Source organism: Aquarana catesbeiana, linkage group LG09 (genome assembly GCF_042186555.1).
Source record: "Aquarana catesbeiana isolate 2022-GZ linkage group LG09, ASM4218655v1, whole genome shotgun sequence".
Classification (NCBI taxonomy): domain Eukaryota; kingdom Metazoa; phylum Chordata; class Amphibia; order Anura; family Ranidae; genus Aquarana; species Aquarana catesbeiana.
This window is the reverse complement of record NC_133332.1, coordinates 309586236-309606350: the sequence shown is the minus strand read 5'-3', so window position 1 is coordinate 309606350 and position 20115 is coordinate 309586236. Positions and strand designations below refer to the sequence as shown.

At 46.1% G+C, this 20115-nt stretch overlaps 2 protein-coding genes across 4 annotated transcripts in view; one reads left to right on the top strand and one right to left on the bottom strand.

The window, feature by feature from the left end:
- Window positions 1–20115, bottom strand: part of TMEM35A (transmembrane protein 35A) — a 269462-nt gene that overhangs the window by 89605 nt on the left and 159742 nt on the right. For 2 of the 3 annotated variants that reach the window (XM_073600622.1, XM_073600626.1), the window contains exon 3: window positions 16968–17610. Coding sequence is in view for 1 of the 3 variants with exons in the window: in XM_073600626.1 (XP_073456727.1) it covers window positions 16968–17012 (45 nt within the window). In the remaining 2 variants the exon portion in view is untranslated. Of the gene's footprint in view, window positions 1–16967; window positions 17611–19352; window positions 19486–20115 lie in introns of those variants that run through there. The other variant, XM_073600623.1, reaches the window with a different exon arrangement.
- Window positions 1–20115, top strand: part of LOC141108729 (gamma-aminobutyric acid receptor subunit beta-4-like) — a 181183-nt gene that overhangs the window by 44743 nt on the left and 116325 nt on the right. The window contains exon 2 of the mRNA XM_073600621.1: window positions 8504–8592. Within this exon, the coding sequence (XP_073456722.1) occupies window positions 8504–8592 (89 nt within the window). The remainder of the gene's footprint in view (window positions 1–8503; window positions 8593–20115) is intronic.

Genomic DNA, 20115 nt, shown 5'->3' with positions numbered 1-20115 from the left:
CGCCGTCTGCCCTATACTTACCCTGTCTCGCTGGGGCAGCACTTGACGGCAGCGAGCGATGTCCTCCATGCTCTTCGATGTCTTCTCCCATCCTATCTTCCCATCCTCTGCTATGATTGGACACCTAATCACAGCGCCTTTCATTTCAGCCAATCAGGTGACGGGTAACAGACCCGAGCACCTGATTGGCGGAGAGGCGGTATTCATTCGCTTTCCTAACACAGCTGAGTGAACTGCGAGCGTGGCGCTTGTTGTTTACCTTTTTTGACGCCTATTAGAGCCTATGGCTCTAATCAGGTGCTTAAAAAAAATACCCATATGCAATGCATAAATCTATCTATTGGTGAAGAGGGGGTGTCAGGAGAGAGGGGGCGGCGCCCATACGCCCTTATGGATGCTGCCACTGCCACTGTTAATTAATCAAAACAAACAAAAGATATCTCCAGACCAAGATTTTTATTGTTATTATTCACAATCCTTAAAGATGAATTCCATGTATAGATAGTTTTACATCCCATTCCAAAATCATGGGCAAAAATATGGAGCTGCCCTCCTTTTGCACCTATAACAATCTACAGTCTTCTAGAAAAACCTCTCACAAATTACTACTTGTCAGGATCTGGATCACCTGCTGGTGGCACTGTGCTTCCCAAAGCAGAAAGTTGGAGTTTTGGTGTCCACCAGCAGTTGTTTTCCAGCAGCCAGCAGATCCCAGTAATCAGTTGCCACCTGATGCTGGGTGCTGGGAGGGTATTTAGGTCCTCCCTTACTAGTGCCTCCCATTCAAGTGTTTTTCTGCTGCCAGATTCTGTTTGGTATTGATCTTAATCATGCTCCTGCCCCCTATCACTTATATCTATATGTTTGCTGTTTTCTGGTGTTTGGATGGATTTTGGTTTTTCACTGTAAATACATCTTATTTTATATATATATATATATATATATATATATATATATATATAGTCTGCTTTGAGGTTTGGGAATCCTTTATTCAAACCTTGCCCTTAGGTACTCAACAATCTATAGTACTATGTTTCCAATAGACAGAGTACTGTAGTACCAAACTAGATAATTAACCACCGACCCTCCCATTGACATCTAACCCCCTACTTAACCTGTAATATGTTTTGTAACTGTAAAGTTCTGATTTATTGCGCAATAATAGAAAGATACTTACAGGACAAAAGATAAAAACTGGCATGTACAATGCAAGGAATCCTTCCGGGAATGCCGCAACCAGCATGCTTTCCATGGCAACAGGAAGTGACGTCGTTAGGACTCCTGGAAATTGCGCAATTGTACATGCTCGTTTTCATCTTTTGTCCTGTAAGTATCTTTCTATTATTGCGCCATAAATCGCAACTTTACAGTACTTCACTACTAGTTCCCTTTTTCATTCTGGGCTTGGTGAGCATTCCGAATTTTTGAGAGCTACGCTGGGGAGAACCATACTGGACCCTTGTGACCGGCCATTCTCTAACAGATCTAAGCCTGTCTGACCCCCGGACTGAAAAGCTGGGGGTCCATTACCTTTGGTGAGTAGGGATACATGAGGGTTGGGTATCACAACACAGAGTGAATTTATTTGGAGCACTTCAGCACTTATAAGAAGATTGAAGCACAAGAGCACTTTATTATATTGGGATATTTGCAATATTATTTTTTTTATTATTGGATGTTTTTTGGACTTTATATTTGATTATGTCATTTGTATTTTTGCACAGTTGCAAACGCTGTATTTATTTATGTTTTATATTTTTAGTGTGGAGTGGAAACTGTGCAAAGGGAAGTACAGTGACTGAGGTTCAGTTGCTCTTATGTGTAAAGCGACCTCTGGGAGCTGTTTTGGTCAAAATCCAAGAGATTTACAAGATAAGGAGCACCACGCCATTGGTTGATGAAAGTCCGAATATATGTATATTTTTTTATAGAATATTCACAAGATAGAAGCTGACTCATATTGCGGGTATTCTATACTGTATGTTCCCTTCATGAGGTTTCAATATACTGGTGATGATTCAACTGAAGTGATGTCAGAATCAAAAGGGTTGAAAAGTGAGTTTGGTCTTTACTAGAATATCAAACCCTGTTGAAAACGAGTCTTTTGTAACCCTCAAAATGAGTTGACTTGTTTCTTTGTAGGAATAAAAAAAATGCAGACTTGGCAACCGAGACACAGCACAAGCAACGAGCCAAGGAACCACCTTACCAACTGCTCAGTGTCCACCACTCCTCTCTGCCAATACCTCCCTCCACTAGCTTCCAATTGTCCCACCAATAAAATTCAAAATACTATTAACAGCATACAAAGTCATCCATAACTCTGCCCTGAGTTACATCACCAACTTCAATATCTTAAAATATTACTCAGATCAGCCTTTCCCAAGCTTTTTACCACAAAGGAACCCTTAAAATAATTTTCAGGTCTCGGCGAACCCCTGCTAAGACCAATTCATTGTTGGCCAGTGAGAAAAAAGCCCCTTACAGTATATTAATGGTCAGTGGGAAGAATGTGCCCTCTTACCATGGTGGTCAAAATTACACCCTCAAAGACAGCCAAAAGTTTCATTGGTGTCATGCTTCTGGCTTTGCCAGGTGGAGGTAGACTCAGAATTCTGCTGGCATCATCAGATAGAAGGTCGCCCAGCCACAGCTCAGAGAACCCCTAACAGCCTCTGGAGGAATCCTAGGGCTCCTTGGAACACTGGTTAAGAATGGCTGACTCAGACCGTCTTCTTCAATCCTCCAAAAACCTCCTGCTATCTGCCTCCCTTGATGTCTGTCCAGCTAAAAAATAAATCTGTCAATTAATCCAATCTTTGCAAGAGCAAGATGGCATCATTTATGTCGAACTTTGGGCAGCATCATTTGAATACTCATTAAGGGGACATCAGCGGTGCACTGATAGACCCCAGCAAAGGGGTCATGTTTCTGCCCCCCTTCTGAACTTGCCATTCACAAAATGTTGCCTGCAATATCGACTTATACAGTTTAAAATTGTATATCGTTATTACTTTACCACAGCCGACTCGGCTACTCAGTCTACGAAGTGTCTGGGGACTTCCTGAATATTTTCAGGACTTGTTCAGCTATTCACGACTATCGGGCACGGGTTCTGCGCAATTCAGGAGATTGGTTATTTGTTGGGTCTTGGAGACTCCTTAACTACAGGGAGAGCGACCAGAACCTTGCTTAGTATTTTACTTTTTTATGCTAGGAAAGCTATTGTCCTTCACTGGAAATCCCTTACATCACCGACTCTGGATAAATGGAAATTGATAGTGAACACTGCTCTTCCCTTATGTAGAGCCTCACACAACTGTAGAAGATTCACCCCCAAATTTGATAAAGTGTTGTCCCCAAGCTTGAGAACCCCAATACTGCAATTATGACTTGACTTCCTTTGGTATTACGGTTGGAAGGTGGGGTTTTGGCCTACACATTATGGACCTTCTTTATGCACGACCTTTTTTTAACTTATGTTGAATTCCATCAGGCCTCCCTCTGGTGGCTTCCCATGGGACTTGTCCTCTGCTGTTGGGGGGGCTTGATGTTTATTCTGCGCTATTATTTTCTCTATGGAGTTACAATGCGCTGCCTAGTCTAGCTCTCTGTTTTGTATCATGCCTGGGGCAGTAATGTACCATCTCTTACCCTGTCGAGGGTGTGAAGGGGGGATGGAGCACAACGTTTTTGGTTCTTTTCTCTATCTTTTGTAGAAATATTTGGTTTGTAGTTTTGTATTGAAACTTTTCTGTGCTGTTCCCCAGAAAACTCAATAGAATTTATAGAAAAAAAGAATGTTGCCTGCAATGATATTGTGACCATGTGTTTTTTTTGAATAGGCAAATGTAGATGGAGGTGGACACAAGACACCTGGACTGGTGTCTAATATACTAAGGCCAGCCATAGATGGTTCAAATCTCAGCCGGTGCAGCAGGAACTGGCCGAGATTCTAACCATGTATGGGCAGGCTGAATGTACCAAGTTCATTGATCGCTCAACTTGGGTACAACCAGCCTGTTGGATTTACTTGTGATTATATCTAGTGGCTGCTATAGCCACTAGCAATAATCACTGTCTTATCCCGACAGGGACAGGGGGGAGGGATGGATTTTGTGTCCACGCAAAGCAAGGAATAAACTCCATCTCTTCCCCTAGTAAAAGCAGCACATACAGTAGACAAAAACACCGGCTAGGCACACAGCTAACCCTATGATCGCCCTAGATGTTTAACCCCTTCCCAGACAGTGTAATTAGTACAGTGCATATTTTTAGCACTGATCACTGTATTAGTGTCACTGGTTCCCGCAAAGTGTCACTTAGTGTCCGATTGTCCGCCGCAATATCACAGTCGCTGATTGCCGCCATTACTAGTATAAAAATAAATAAATAATACAAATTCCAAAAATAAATCCCATACGTTGTAGACGCTATAACATCTACGTAAACCAATCAATGGACGCTTACTGGGATTTTTTTTTTTAACAAAAATATGTAGCCGAATACATATTGGCCTAAATTTATGAAGAAATTAGATTTTTTTAAAAAAAATTATTGGATATATTTTATAGCAGAAAGTAAAAAATATTGCGTTTTTTTTTTCAAACTTGTAGTTTTTTTTTTTGTTTATAGCACAAAAAAAAAAATCAAAACCACAGAGGTGGTCAAATACCACCAAAAGAAAGCTCTATTTGTTGGGAAACAAAAGGACGTCAATTTTATTTGGGTACAGCGTCGCACGACCGCGCATTTGTCAGTTAAAAATAGCGTAGTGCCGTATCGCAAAAAAATGGCCTGGTCATGAAGGGGGTAAATCTGTTGCTGACCGCCATATGTACAACGTATATAAACACGATTGGTTATTACAGCAGTGATTGACTGACTGACTGTAATAGTGATTTTGGTGGCTCTAATCATTTTTATGGTGCCAAGAAGTGCTGCACCTCCTTCCGCTGCTGCCCACAGTGGTACCCACACCATGGTAAATGGCTGGAAATCCCTTCACACAAAAGGAGATGGAGGAACATCCTTTCCCCGATCTCCTTTTGTGACAAATGAGCCCGAAAGAGATGATGATTTTGTCACTTCCGCTGTCATTTCCTGGCTGTGACAGCCAGGGAATCAGCTGGTTAATCACAATGCACAAAGTCACTGTTCAAAGCTATCACAAAGGGGGCTTGTTAGTCCCCTTGTGATAGCAATAAAGTTAGATGAAAAAAAAAAAATCGTTAAGATAATGTAAAAAAAAAAAATGAATTAAAAAAAATAGCAAAAATAATTTTTTTAACAGCACCCCACACATACACACATTTGCCAAAGAGCATATAGGTCCTGCACCACCACAGTGATTGCACCACACATATGAGGTATCTGAGTGAATGTCAGAGTGAGCGCAATAATTCTAGGGCCATAACTCTGCAATGATAACCTTAAAGGCTTTTAAAATGTGAGTAATATTGTTTGTCGCCATTTCTTGGGGGCACGCAGCTTTGAGTCTTGACATGCTTGGTATTTATTTACTTAACGCAACCTCCTCTTTTATATTTTACCACATAGGTGTGCGCACAGGGTGTGTCAGGTGTGCCTGGGCACACCCTAATCATCCCCAATGCGGTGCCCATTCCCCCTGCTAACTGGTGCCCCCTGTCTCCCCCTCTGCAGTGCTGCCAGCTTCCCTCCTCTCCTCTCCCACTGGCTGCTGTAGGTGATGTTTCAAGAAGGAGAGCGGGAGAAGGGGCCGGTAAATATTTAATTTACCGGCCCCTTCTATATTTACCGGCCCCTTCCTTTTCTGAATGTGAGTACTGATCGCTCCTGTCTTCATTCTTGAATGCCCCTGAGCTTCACCAAACACAGCTCTGTGAGTGTAAACAAGTGTTTCTTCCTCAACTAGATCCCTGGTAAAAGCAGCACACCGTACACACATAAACACTTGTTAGACACCATAGAAGTGTGCAGCCTACTGCATTACGGTGTGCACCCCACAGCCTCAAACACGCATGCCTTTCTCTGCAGCCTCAGCTGCATGGGACAGTAAATGAATGGGGCGTGCCCTGTGCTGAACAGCTTCCTGTTCATTCATAAACTGAAGCACAGTAAACATAGTATACTATGCTTCAGTTATGAATGAACACAGTGAGTGTGTTCATTTAGAAAAGGAAGGCGCTGGTAAATGACATATTAACTAGCCCCTTCCCCCACTCGCCATCCTGAAACATCCCTGCAGCAGCTGAGGGGAGGGGAGGGAAGCCAGCAGGTCTGAGGGGTGGGGGGAGGAGCAACATGGGGTAGCCAGGGCACACCTGGCACACCCCCTGCGCACGCCTATGTTAAACACACATTAAACCCTTTGATTGCCCCAGTGTCATGCACAGGTGCGACCAGAACTGTGTGGACTGCAACAGAGGGAACCAAACACATGTACAGTGAATATTGTAGTTTATTAAAGATAAGTGAATAAACACCTCCAATACCAAACTGTGTACAGCAATCAACCAAACAAACAGTGACCCACAAATAATAGTCTAAACTAAATATATTTACAGCAGATAAAGAATACCCAAATCGTAAACGTAGCCAGGCCAGGGTCCAACAGATGGGGGCAAGGAGCAAGACAGGACAGGGAAAAGGTGGACGGGATCAGGCTGCAGGGCAAGGGTACAAGGTAACGGGATCACAGGAGGGACAGGGACAGGTACAGGTTCAGGTTCCAGGTCCCAGGTACAGAGATCACAGGTACAGGTCAGGGTGCAAGGACGATACCAAGGCAAGTGTGTGTGTGTTTGCCGGGTATAAATACACATCTCCTGCAATCAGGCTCAGGTGACATTGCCGGGAAATACCCGCTGGTGGACGCCAGTACTGCGGCCCCAGGATCAGATAGCACCACCAGCAGGTGAAACCTTTCCTGATAGTTCCAGACTGCCAGGAGACACCCGCTGGTGGACATCAGTACTGCAAGGCAAATGTCTGGCAGCGCCACCAGCAGGTGGAACCTTTCCTGACACCCAGACATAGGTGTGCACAGCCTATTGCATTAGGGTGTGCACCCCAAAGCTTAAACATATTTGCGTGTGTGTGGATGTGTATATATACAGACGGTGTCAGCAGAGCAATGGGCGGTGTCAGAAGGGCAGAGATTGGTGTCCGTAGGGCAGAATTTGGCGTCAGTAGGGCACGTCCAGTAGTGGACAGTGTCAGTAGTTTTTATTAATATTATTTTTTTACACATTTTTTAGGAGCCCTGTTAGGGAGCTTTGGTGAAATATCAGGGGTCTAAACAGGGGGAATCTGCTCCACACAGGGTGATTAGAGGGTGCCCAGACACACCTGGCACACCCTGTGCGCAGGCCTATGGCCCTAGATCAGTGTTTCTTAAAACTTTTTTCAGTCTAGTCACCCTTTAAAGTTATAGACAATCCCAAGGCACCCTTTAAATATATGGACAGCCTCGAGGTACCCCATTCTAAAAATGTAAAAAAGCTATTCTAATAGTTTTACACAATGCATCAACATCCACAAGTCCAAGTAGGACACTCAACATTATCAGGGATTTATTGCTCCAAAGCAATTACACACACACACTGGTACTGACTAGTATTCTAGTGTTTCTCTTCTCCCTCAGTTTTTCTCCATCACTCAGCAAATGTGACCCCCAGCGCTGACGGAGGGGGGCAGGGGAGGGTCAAACAAGGATACTGTGAAGACGATCGACACCCTCCTTATCAACTGATGATGTCACTAGTTGTTAGGATGCCGGTGGCTAGAAGGTCGTAATGGTGCACAATGAAAACCCCGTGGCTTTGTGTGGCTTGATCCACCTGCTGGCGTGTATACAATTTTTGGGCAATTTTTAGGCATTGTGCCAAGGGCACCCCTAAAGAAACCTCAAAGCACCCCAGGGAGCCTGGGCACCATGGTTGAAAAAAGGCTGCCCTAGATGTTAAGCCCTTCCTGCCCTGTGTCATTAGCACAGTGACAGTGCATATTATTAGCACCGATCATTGTAATAATGTCACTGGTGATGTCAGCGGCAGTTAGTTAGTCCCCCCCCCCCAGCGTCAGTTAGTGTCAGATTAGCTGCCGCACTATAACAGTCCCGTTATAAGTAGCTGTTCGCCACCATTACTAGTATAAAAAAAAACAATCCAGTGTATATCCCGTAGTTTGTAGATGCTATAACTTTCACGCAAACCAATCGATAAACACTTATTGGGATTTTTATTTTTACCAAAGACATGTAGCAGAATATATTTTGTCCAAAATGTATTAAGAGATTTTTTTATTTATTTTTGAGACTAATTTTTACAAAAAAAAAAAAAAAAAAATTAAAGGTGAGCTCTGTAAATTTGCTGTGAAATCAGTTCTGCCAATGTTTACGGTGCTTTTACTTTGGCGGCTTCTGTGAAATTGTTTAATTTTGCTTGCAGATGGGTCACATTGTACTCACCTTATTGTATGTACATGTATCACTCACATGTATTTTATTCTTACTTTCCAGCCCACATTCTGGGAATATCTCAGTTGTGAAGAAAACAGTGGACAAGTTGCTGAAGGGCTATGACATCCGCTTGCGGCCAGACTTTGGAGGTCAGTAACTGGTTGGACTTTGTTTTTCCCCAAAAAGATAGTTGACATCAGTTGAGAATCAGGTGAAATACTGATGGGTGGTCAAGGCACCACGTCCCGTGTTTAGTATTAGGAGGCCTAGTGCCATTGACTGGCAGAAATGATCAACTGCATGGTGTCCCTGCTCTGCTGCCAGCTGCACATGGCACCGGCAACAAACAGCACAGCGGGGACACTATGCAGTTGATTTTTGACAGGATGCTCTTAGGGAGGATTTCAACCCCCTTAACCCCCCTCTTATCTACGTCCCTGGGCGGCCATACACAGTTCGAATCTCGGGCAGTTCAGTAGGGACCGGCCGAGATTCGAACCGTTAATGGGAAGGCTGAATGGACCAAGTTGATCGATCGATCAAGTTGGATGCAACCTGCCTGCCGGATTCTCATACGATTATCGCTAGCGGCTGCTATACCTGCTAGCAATAATCACTGTCTTCTCCCGTGGGGACAGGGGCGGCTGGTGCTCACTATTTTTGGGGGGGGGGCGGCACAACAACACTCCCTTCCCCCTAGACACAGGCGATGCCCCCCTAGCACCACTAACCCCCCCCCCCGTGGGAGACAGGCGGCGGAGGTAATCACCCTCACACACACACCCCCCCGCGGAAGACACAGGTGATGCCCCCCCAGCTCCCCCCATGGGAGACAGGCGACAGAGGTAATCACCCCCACACACACACCCCCCGCGGGAGACACAGGCGATGACCCCCCAGCACCACTAACCCGCCCCCCCCTGTAGGAGACAGGCGGCAGAGGTAATCATCCCCCCACCCCCACCCCGCGGGAGACACAGGAGGCGATCAATCAGCAACACCAAGTCCACATCCCTCCCCACGGAAGACAGGCGACGGTAATCACCCCCTGTGGGGGACACAGACGGCAATCAATCAGCAACACCAAATCCACACCTCCCCCCCCCCGCGGGCTACAGACAGCGGCGGTAATCACTGCCATCCTCCCATGGGAGACAAACAGGCTGCCTTATCTTGTGAGGCTGGGAGGAGGCCTAGAGGCAGGGAGTGGGAAGAACCGGGCCGCTCTGGCGAGCATAGATTCTCCTTCCTGTCCCGAGACACGATTGGCCAGGGAGCCCACTCTGTTTTGAAGCCTATTGGAGCTTCTGGCTCTAATTATGTGCTTCAAAAAAGTACACCCCCCCCCCCCCCCCCATTGGAAACCATAGTCTGGTGCCCTGATATGTAGATCAAGGGGCCGGACGCATGGATAGGGGGGGGCGCCACCCGTGCGCCCCTTATGGAGCGGCCGCCACTGCATGGGGACAGGTTCCCCCGTCAGTAGGAGGGATTCCCCCATCAGCTTTGTTTGTGTTGATGGGGGAGCTGTGCGAACAAAATTGGCACCATGTATGGCCGACCTAACTCACAAATAGTTGTATAGATGGGACTTTATAGGTGCCAAAAGCAACACTAAATAAATAAAAAAAACATACTTTTGGTTCAATAAATAATGAAGGTAACGTCATATACATATGAATGCTTGCGAAAAGATAGCCAGTATTCAATGGTTCGCACACACCTCAGAATCACACCCCTTACTATATCAATATCTTATACTGTTTACCTTAGATGTATTGAATAATGCAGGACATACTAGTACTGTGTGCTTAATGTTGTTCCCCTGTAATTGTCATATACCTGTGTGAGGCGCTTAAAGTGTCACTAAACCCACATCATGAAAAAAACGATCAATAAATGGTGTATTACATGCTGTGTTCATGTCCACTTAGACACTATGGGATTCCTTTTCTGTATTCTGCAAAAAAAAAAACCTGGTTGATCCCGGTGCTCTCTATCACCACCTTCTGTCCATGTCTCCGTTGCAGCGGGGGGATTTTGTACAGCAGTGTTGGCATCTCTGCACATGCTCAGTTTTCAGTGAGTTTCTATGATGAGCATTTCCTCCCTATGATAGCTGAGCAGCCCATGTGACTATAGAGTCACACATGTGGGCGTATATACAGTGGTAAATGACAGCCCACTCCCTCCCTCCCTCCTCCTCCATGCCCACTAACCAGCTAAATACAATAGGGATGGGCTATAACATGTAGATTAATCCAGGCTTCACCTCCCCCTTATTCTAAGACACAGGCTGGAGGGGCATGACACAGCCTGTGACTGTCAGAAATCCGCCCACGCCATGTTAGTGCCAAAAATAATAAAGATTTGATTTCAAATATACACTCACTGTCCACTTGATTAGGTACACCTTGCTAGTACCCCCCTTTTTCCTTCAGAACTGCCTTCATTCTTCCTGGCATAGATTCAACGAGGTGTTGCTCCATAGTGACATGATCGCATCACGCAGTTGCTGCAGATTTGTTGGCTGCACATCCAGGATGCCAATCTCACGTTCCACCACGTACCAAAGAAGCTCTATGGGATGAGATGTGGTGAGTGTGGAGGCCATTGGAGTGCAGTGACCTCATTGTCCAGTGATGAGATGATTGGAGCTTTGTGACATGGTGCATTATCCTGCTGGAAGGAGCCATCAGAAGATGGGGACACTGTAGTCATAAAGGGATGGACATGGTCAGCAACAATACTCAGGTAGGCCGTGGGGTTTGAACCATGCTCAATTTGTACTAAGGGGCCCAAAAGTTTGCCAAGAAAATATCCCCCCCACCATTACACCCCCACCACCAGCCTGAACCGGTGATACAAGGCAGGATGGATCCATGCGCCAAATTCTGACCCCACCATCTAAACGATGCTCAATTGGTACTAAGGGGCCCAAAGTGTGCCAAGAAAATACCCCCCACACCATTACACCCCCACCACCAGCCTGAACTGGTAATACAAGGCAGGATGGATCCAAATTCTGACCCGACCATCTGAATGTCGCAGCTGAAATCGAGACTCATCAGACCAGGCAACGTTTTTCCAATCTTCTATTGTCCAATTTTGGTGATCCTGTGCGAATTGTAGCCTCAGTTTTCTATTCTTAGCTGACAAGAGTGGCACCCGGTGTGGTCATCTGCTGCTGTAGCCCAACTGCTTCAAGGTTGGATGTGTTGAGTGTTCAGAGATGGTATTCTGCATACCTTGGATGTAACGAGAGGTTATTTGAGTTACTGTTGCCTTTCTATCATCTGGAATCAGTCTGCCCATTCTCCTCTGACCTCAACAAGGCATTTTCCTCCACACAACTGCCGCTCACTGGATATTTTCTCTTTTTCCCACTATTCTCTGTAAACCTGAGAGATGCTTGTGTGGGAAAATCCCAGAAATACTCAGACCAGCCCGTCTGGCACCAACAACCATGCCATGTTCAAAGTCACTTAAATCCCCTTTCTTCCCCATTCTGATGCTCGAGTTGGAAATTCAGCAAGTCGTCTTCACTGCATCCAGATGCCTAAATGAAACGAGTTGCTGCCCTGTGATTGGCTGATAATCAATTTGTGTTACCGAGCAATTGAACAGGTGTACCTAATAAAGTGGCCGGTGAGTGTATATTTGTAAAAACAATTTAAAACAGTTTATTGATATTATTTATTTCTTTTTACTCTTTATTCCAAAGGCTGTTTTTTTTTTTTTTTTTTTGAACATGTGACCAGCAGCAGAGGACTAGAAGCTCCTCCTGCTTAGAGCCCTTGCACACTGGGGCGGTTTGCATGCGCTTTTGCGCTAATAATAGCGCCTGCAAACCGCCCCGAAAGTGCCGCTGCTTTCATTCCAGTGTGAAAGCCCCGAGGACTTGCACACTGGAGCGATGCGCTGGCAGGACGGTAAAAAAAGTCCTGCCAGCAGCATCTTCGGAGCGGTGAAGGAGCGGTGTGTATACCGCTCCCTTACCGCTCCTGCCCATTGAAATCAATGAGATGGCGCGGCTATACCGCCGGCAAAGCGCCTCTGCAGAGGCGCTTTGCAGTGGTATTTAACCCTTTCTCGGCCGCTAGCGGGGGGTAAAACCTCCCCGCTAGCGGCCGCATACCGGCGGTAAAACGCCGCTAATAATAGCGCGTTTTACCGCCGACGCCGCCCCCCGCCCCAGTGTGCAAGGGCTCTTATGTTTCCCTGCAGACAGGCTGGGAGAGAGCTGGGTCATGTGACAGCTGGATATCGATTAGGAAAAAGGAAATGTTTTAATTTTTTTTTTTAATTAAAATAATTACAGTGCCGTCATCCACATACAGAAATAGAAGGGACAATGTAAACTAAACAGTATGTTCTAGTATCACTTAAAGGGAGTGAAAGTTGCCCCTTGTACAATTCCTGTCTGAGCCTCTCTGCAGGTTGAGGAAGGGACTGCACGGGCAATAGAAGGGTGCTACATTGTTACGCATTGGTTGGTGTGAATTAGCCCTTAAAGTTACTGAATGGTCCACTTTAATTATGGAATCACTTGCCCTGTGTACCGGTCTTGTGGAGATGCCTCAACTGACCCTAAAAGAATGGATTTGTTTTTTGTTTTTTTTTTGCCCTGTAGTGCTGTAAACGAGACTGCCAGAAAACACATAGAAAGCAATAAAAGCAATGCAGTAAAGTAATAATGGTAATTATTACTTTACTGAGCATAATTATAGGAGGTGCATAGGAGATGCCGAGGCTGAGACTGTCCCCAGACTCACAACATTATAAGATATACGTATAAATTCTGATTCTCATTATTTGCCAGCTGTGTGCTTACAATATAATCTGTTCATAGAAAGCAAAAAGTTCCTTTCGTTCACATCCCCTTTGCGGTTCTGTTTTCTGCTGGTTGAATTTCTATAGAACTATAATAATAGAGTCCCAATCCTAGGTCCCATGTAGATACATCCAATGTGCCCTAGTGCAGTGGTCTCCAACCTGTGGTCCGTGGGCTGGATGTGGCCCTTGGCCCTTTGCTTGCTTTTATCTAGCCCTTGGGGCACTATTCCTCCCACTGATAGAGGCACTATTTCTCCCACTGATAGGAGGCACTATTTCTACCACTGATAGGAGGCACTATTTGTCCCACTAATAGGAGGCACTATTCCTCCCACTAATAAGAGACACCATTCCTCCCACCGATAGGAGGCACTATTCCCCCCACTGATAGTAGGCACTGTTCCTCCCACTGATAGGAGGCACTATTCCTACCACTAATAGGAGGCACTATTCCTTTCACTGATAGGAGGCACTATTCCTCCCACTGATAGGAGGCACTCTTCCTCTCACTGATAGTAGGCACTATTCCCCCCACCGAAAGGAGGCACTATTCCTTCCACCGATAGGATGCACTATTAGGAGGCACTATTCCTCCCACTGATAGGAGGCACTATTCCTTCCACTGATAGGAGGCACTATTCCTCCCACGATAGGAGGCACTATTCCTCCCACCGATAGGAGGCACTAATCCTCCCACCCATAGGAGGCACTATTCCTCCCACCGATAGGAGGCACTCTTCCTCCCACTGATAGTAGGCACTATTCCCCCCACCGATAGGAGGCACTCTTCCTCCCACTGATAGTAGGCACTATTCCCCCCACCGAAAGGAGGCACTATTCCTTCCACCGATAGGAGGCACTATTAGGAGGCACTATTCCTCCCACTGATAGGAGGCACTATTCCTTCCACTGATAGGAGGCACTATTCCTTCCACTGATAGGAGGCACTATTCCTCCCACCGATAGGAGGCACTATTCCTCCCACCGATAGGAGGCACTCTTCCTCCCACTGATAGTAGGCACTATTCCTCCCACTGATAGGAGGCACTCTTCCTCCCACTGATAGTAGGCACTATTCCTCCCACCGATAGGAGGCACTCTTCCTCCCACTGATAGTAGGCACTATTCCCCCCACCGAAAGGAGGCACTATTCCTTCCACCGATAGGAGGCACTATTAGGAGGCACTATTCCTCCCACTGATAGGAGGCACTATTCCTTCCACTGATAGGAGGCACTATTCCTTCCACCGATAGGAGGCACTATTCCTCCCACCGATAGGAGGCACTATTCCTCCCACCGATAGGAGGCACTAATCCTCCCACCCATAGGAGGCACTATTCCTCCCACCGATAGGAGGCACTATTCCTCCCACTGATAGGAGGCACTATTCCTCCCACCAATAGGAGGCACTATTCCTCCCACTGATAGGAGGCACTATTCCTCCCACTGATAGGAGACACTATTCCTCCCACCAATAGGAGGCACTATTCCCCCCACCGATAGGAGGCACTATTCCTCCCACTGATAGGAGGCACTCTTCCTCCCACTGATAGTAGGCACTATTCCTCCCACCGATAGGAGGCACTCTTCCTCCCACTGATAGTAGGCACTATTCCCCCCACCGAAAGGAGGCACTATTCCTTCCACCGATAGGAGGCACTATTAGGAGGCACTATTCCTCCCACTGATAGGAGGCACTATTCCTTCCACTGATAGGAGGCACTATTCCTTCCACTGATAGGAGGCACTATTCCTCCCACCGATAGGAGGCACTATTCCTCCCACCGATAGGAGGCACTAATCCTCCCACCCATAGGAGGCACTATTCCTCCCACCGATAGGAGGCACTATTCCTCCCACTGATAGGAGGCACTATTCCTCCCACCAATAGGAGGCACTATTCCTCCCACTGATAGGAGACACTATTCCTCCCACCAATAGGAGGCACTATTCCTCCCACCGATAGGAGGCACTATTCATCCCACCGATAGGAGGCACTATTCCATCCACCGATAGGAGGCACTATTCCTTCCACTGATAGGAGGCACTATTCCTCCCACTGATAGGAGGCACTATTCCTCCCACTGATAGGAGGCACTATTCCCCCCACCGATAGGAGGCACTATTTCTTCCACCGATAGGAGGCACTATTAGGAGGCACTATTCCTCCCACTGATAGGAGGCACTATTCCTCCCACCGATAGGAGGCACTATTCCTCCCACCGATAGGAGGCACTATTCCTGTCACTGATAGGAGGCACTATTCATCCCACTTATAGGAGGCTTTTTTCCTCCCACTGATAGGAGGCACTATTCCCTCCACTGATAGGAGGCACTATTCATCCCACTGATAGGAGGCTCTATTCCTCCCACTGATAGGAGGCTTTATTCCTCCCACTGATAGGAGGCACTATTCCTCCCTCTGATAGGAGGCACTATTCCTCCCACTGATAGGAGGCACTATTCCTCCCACTGATAGGAGGCACTATTCCTCCCACCGATAGGAGGCACTATTCCTCCCACCGATAGGAGGCACTATTCCTCCCACCGATAGGAGGCACTATTCCTCCCACCGATAGGAGGCACTATTCCTCCCACTGATAGGAGGCACTATTCCTCCCACCGATAGGAGGCACTATTCCTCCCACCAATAGGAGGCACTATTCCTCCCACCGATAGGAGGCATTATTCCTCACACTGACACCAGTGATGGGCTATTATTCCTTATACTGACACCAACAATGGAGCATTATTCCTCCCACTGACACTAACTATGGGGCACTATTCCTCCCACTGACACCAACAATGGGGCAAAATTCCTTCCACTGACACCAATGATGGGGCACTATATCTTCCACTGACACCAACAGTGGGGCACTACTCCCATTGATGCTGGGCCATTTTCTACCCCCACTGGCCACAGTCCAGCCCCCCTTAGGTCTGAAGGGCAGTAAACTGGCCCTTTGTTTAGAAAGTTTGAAGACCCCTGCTATAGTGCATTGCAATGCCATTCAAGTTCACTAGCACCCCAACGCACCTTTGATGCACCATAATGCACGCTCACACACTAAAACTCATTGTTGTTCACTGTGTCAGAAAAAGTTGGTGCATTCTGCCTCCTCATTGGCTCAGATACAGCAGTAGGAGCCATTGGCTGCTGCTATGGTCAATCACAACCAGTGAGGAGGGAGCGGGGGCAGGGCTGAGATGTGCTCTCTGTGTCTTATGGACCCAAAAAGCTGGCTCAGAAGCGAGCAACCATAAGGGGCCCCAAAGCAAGCAGATTGCTATTATAGGCACTGAGCAGGAGGAGGGGGGGTAGCAGGAGCGCTGGTGGGGGACCCGAGAAAAGGAGGATTGGGGCTGCTCTATGCAAAACATTACACAGAGCAGGTAAGTATAACATGTTTGCTATTTAAAAGAAATAAAAACTTAGACTTTACTATCACTTAAAGCTAGCCATAGATGACTCATTTTTATTTTTTCGATCAGCCAGTGGGCTAAATGGGAATAAATTAATGGATTCCTCTATCCACACAATTGGGGTGGATTAAGGAATCCTCCTTGCTTGGACATTGGATTCTGACACTGAGACTTTCCCCTGTCAGAATACACTAATCAGCTGCTGCAGCCACTGATCGAGAAAAGCTTTCCAACATTGCTGTTCAAAAGAAGTCGATGCCTTACCTTCACTTCCATATGAATTTGTTGGACATTCGATTTCAAAATCATGGTAGTTAAAACGGAGTTGTCCTCCCCTTTACAGCTATACAGGCTGAGTTGGCTTTCCAGAAGTTTTCTGTAGGAATTTGAGTCCCTTCAGCCAAAAAAGCTTGATGTTAGAAGAAAAGACCTGGCTCACAATTGGTGTTGCAATTCATCCAAAAGGTTTTAGGTAGGGTTGAGGTCAGGGGTACAGTAGGGTGTGGAATTCCTTCAAACCAAACTCATCAACCCATGTCTTTATAGAGCTGGATTTGTGGGGCATGATCACGCTGGAACAGAAAACGGCCTTCTGCCAAATTGTTTCTACAAGGTTCGACAATTGTCTTAAATGTCTTTGTAGGCTGTGGCATTGACAGTACCCTTCGCTGGAAACATCTGAACTGAACTTAATCATTTGTAGGTATGGGTAGGTGAAGGTTAAGCTCCTCTGTGAAGATTCTCATTTATCCAGGTCATGGTATATATAAAGGTAGATAGTCAAGGAAGACATCTTCAAAAAAAACTAGTTGAGTTGAATATGACTAACTACTCTTAAATAGGCAGATGTGATGGTCAAGAGACAACAAGGCTTTAGCAATAGGTGGATGCCTTCATGTCTTCTTCCCTGCAGAAAAAAAATATATATGAGGGTATATATAAATATAGATACTGCATATACGTATTTACACTATATATAGGCTCTACCAAAAGTATTGTAAAAGTGGGCATAACTTTTTTTTATTACCTTACATAGGTCATTCAAATTTTTCAAATTTCACTTGTTGGTAGAGTAACCAATGCTGGATACCTGGTAATGCGGTGTGTGGGGGAGAGGAGGAGGCGCTGAGCAGTGGAATGGCCGGCCGGCTGGTCAGTAGGTGGAGTGAGCCTCGCTTCCGTGGCGCGTACTGGCGGCGCGCTCTCTCCGTGGTGTGTTCCAGCGGCGTGCTCCTCGGTGAGAGGAGAGGAGACAACGCGCACCTGGGATAGAGCTGCGATAGGTGCCAGAGTACATCGGGTGCATCTTCCGCTATGACCAGCATGCGGGGAGCAGAGGAGACAGCCATGCAGGACGGCGCTGGTGCACAAACACATCACATGCCAAAAGACAAAGGGAAACAGGCGGCTGCTAAGCTGGAGCCATTTGCCCAAACACCGGGTCAGACACCCACGAAAGGTGGGCAGGCCGGGGGCCACAACAATCTCACTCCCAGACCGGCCCCTCTGTGGGGAGGAAGAGCCAGGTCCCAGCAGCAGCATCAGCAGCTCAGGAGAGCGAGCATGCACCAATTAAAATGACAGAGGGGGGAAATATTGGAGCCAACCCCAGGAGTAGAGGAAGAGCGATCCTTGAAAGATATCCTTCACGCAATCAATAACTGTAAGTCCTCATTATCTGAAATGTCTGATCAACTTAAATGCATAAAAGAGGATTTGACACTATTAAGGCATGATGTGCAAGAGGTGTGTGAGCAGACATCTGCCTTAGAGGGGAGACTCAGCTTGAGAAAAGACGACGAGAACCCGATGAAACAAGAGATAAAATTAATGAAGGAACAACTGAATATGTGTATATATAAAATGGATGACATGGAAAATAGATTGCGCAGGAAAAATGTAAGGGTTCTAGGTCCCCCTGAGTGAAGTGAAGGTATCAACCCTATAGAAAATATGGAGGACTGGCTTAAAGGAATTTTTGGCAAAGAATCTCTGTCAAATTTCTTTGCAATTGAGCGAGCACACAGAGTCCCTTTTAGGGCACCGCCATCGGGAGGCCGAGGCCCCTTCTTATTAAGCTCTTCTATTATAAGGACAAAGTTACTATTCTTCAAAAAGAAAGAGAGATGAAAAACATATTGTCTAATGGCGTTAGGATCTCTATATACCCAGACTTTTCCCCGGAGATACAGAAACAAAGGGCCAGGTTTATGGAATGCAAATGCAGGTTGCAACAGCTAAAAATCAGCTATGCGATGCTATAACCGTCACGATTGCGGATAACAGCTCTGGGGGAAACTAACTTTTTAACACACTTGCAGAAGTGACACTGTGGTTATGAAGAGAGACTACAGCAGGGGGAGGAAATATGACAAGAACGGAGAGTCAACAGATCTATGTAAATGGAAGGAGAAAAGGGAGAGGAATGGAAAGAGACTTTCCTCTCCTTTTGTAAACTTGTTTTTTTTTTAGGACATTTATACACACAAGTGATATGTGGGAGCGGGGGGCTCTAAAGGGTTAAAGGGATCAACAAGAGTGCATTTTCTGTGGGGAATTAACTAATTTTTATTGCACTTGACTTTCTCTCCTAGTTTGGGGGAGTATTACACAAGAGAAATGGATCACAAAAGAATTTGCAAATATTACCTTGGCGAGAAGACACGGTCGCTTTAGAAGCCCTCGGTACGGGCCCAAAAAGGGGCAGGGAGAGGAAGAGGGGGATTGGATGGGGGAGGGGAGAGAGATTGGATTGTGTGTATGGAAGAATGAGAGCATGAAGGGGGGTGAAGGGGTGAGAGGAAGTTATACACATTTGGATGTTTTGCAGGAAGGGGAAGATCCACGAAGTTATGATTTTTTCATATCGTATATGAACACAAGGGAAACTCACTTTAGGTTAGTGATAGGAAGAATAAGGTTAGGATTATTTGTAAAGGGGAAGCAGAATAGGAGAGGAAAATGATAGTTACTAGAGAAAGAAGAGAAAAATTCCTGAAGCAAACTAGAATGCTAAAGATATGCTCTTGGAATGTTCGGGGGATGAGGGATCTGTCTAAAAGACTAGCAATCTTTTCTATGGCCGATGTGAATAAGGTCAAAATACTCTGCCTGCAGGAGACACACCTTGAGAAAGATACAATTTGCACCTTGAAGCGCAGGAACTATCAGGTACAATACCACTCCATTTACACCTCCCACTCAAGGGGGTGAGTATTTTGGTAGATTTGGGGGTGGTTTTCTCCTGCAGGCAGAGTAAGATAGATGAGAATGGACGATGTGTTTTTCTTTTCTGCTCGATAGAGGATAGGCTGTGTGTATTGGCTAACATTTACATCCCCCCGCCATTTGGTATGGAAATTTTGAATGATTTAATGAAGTTTATTATGGACAAAACAGAAATACCTGTTAT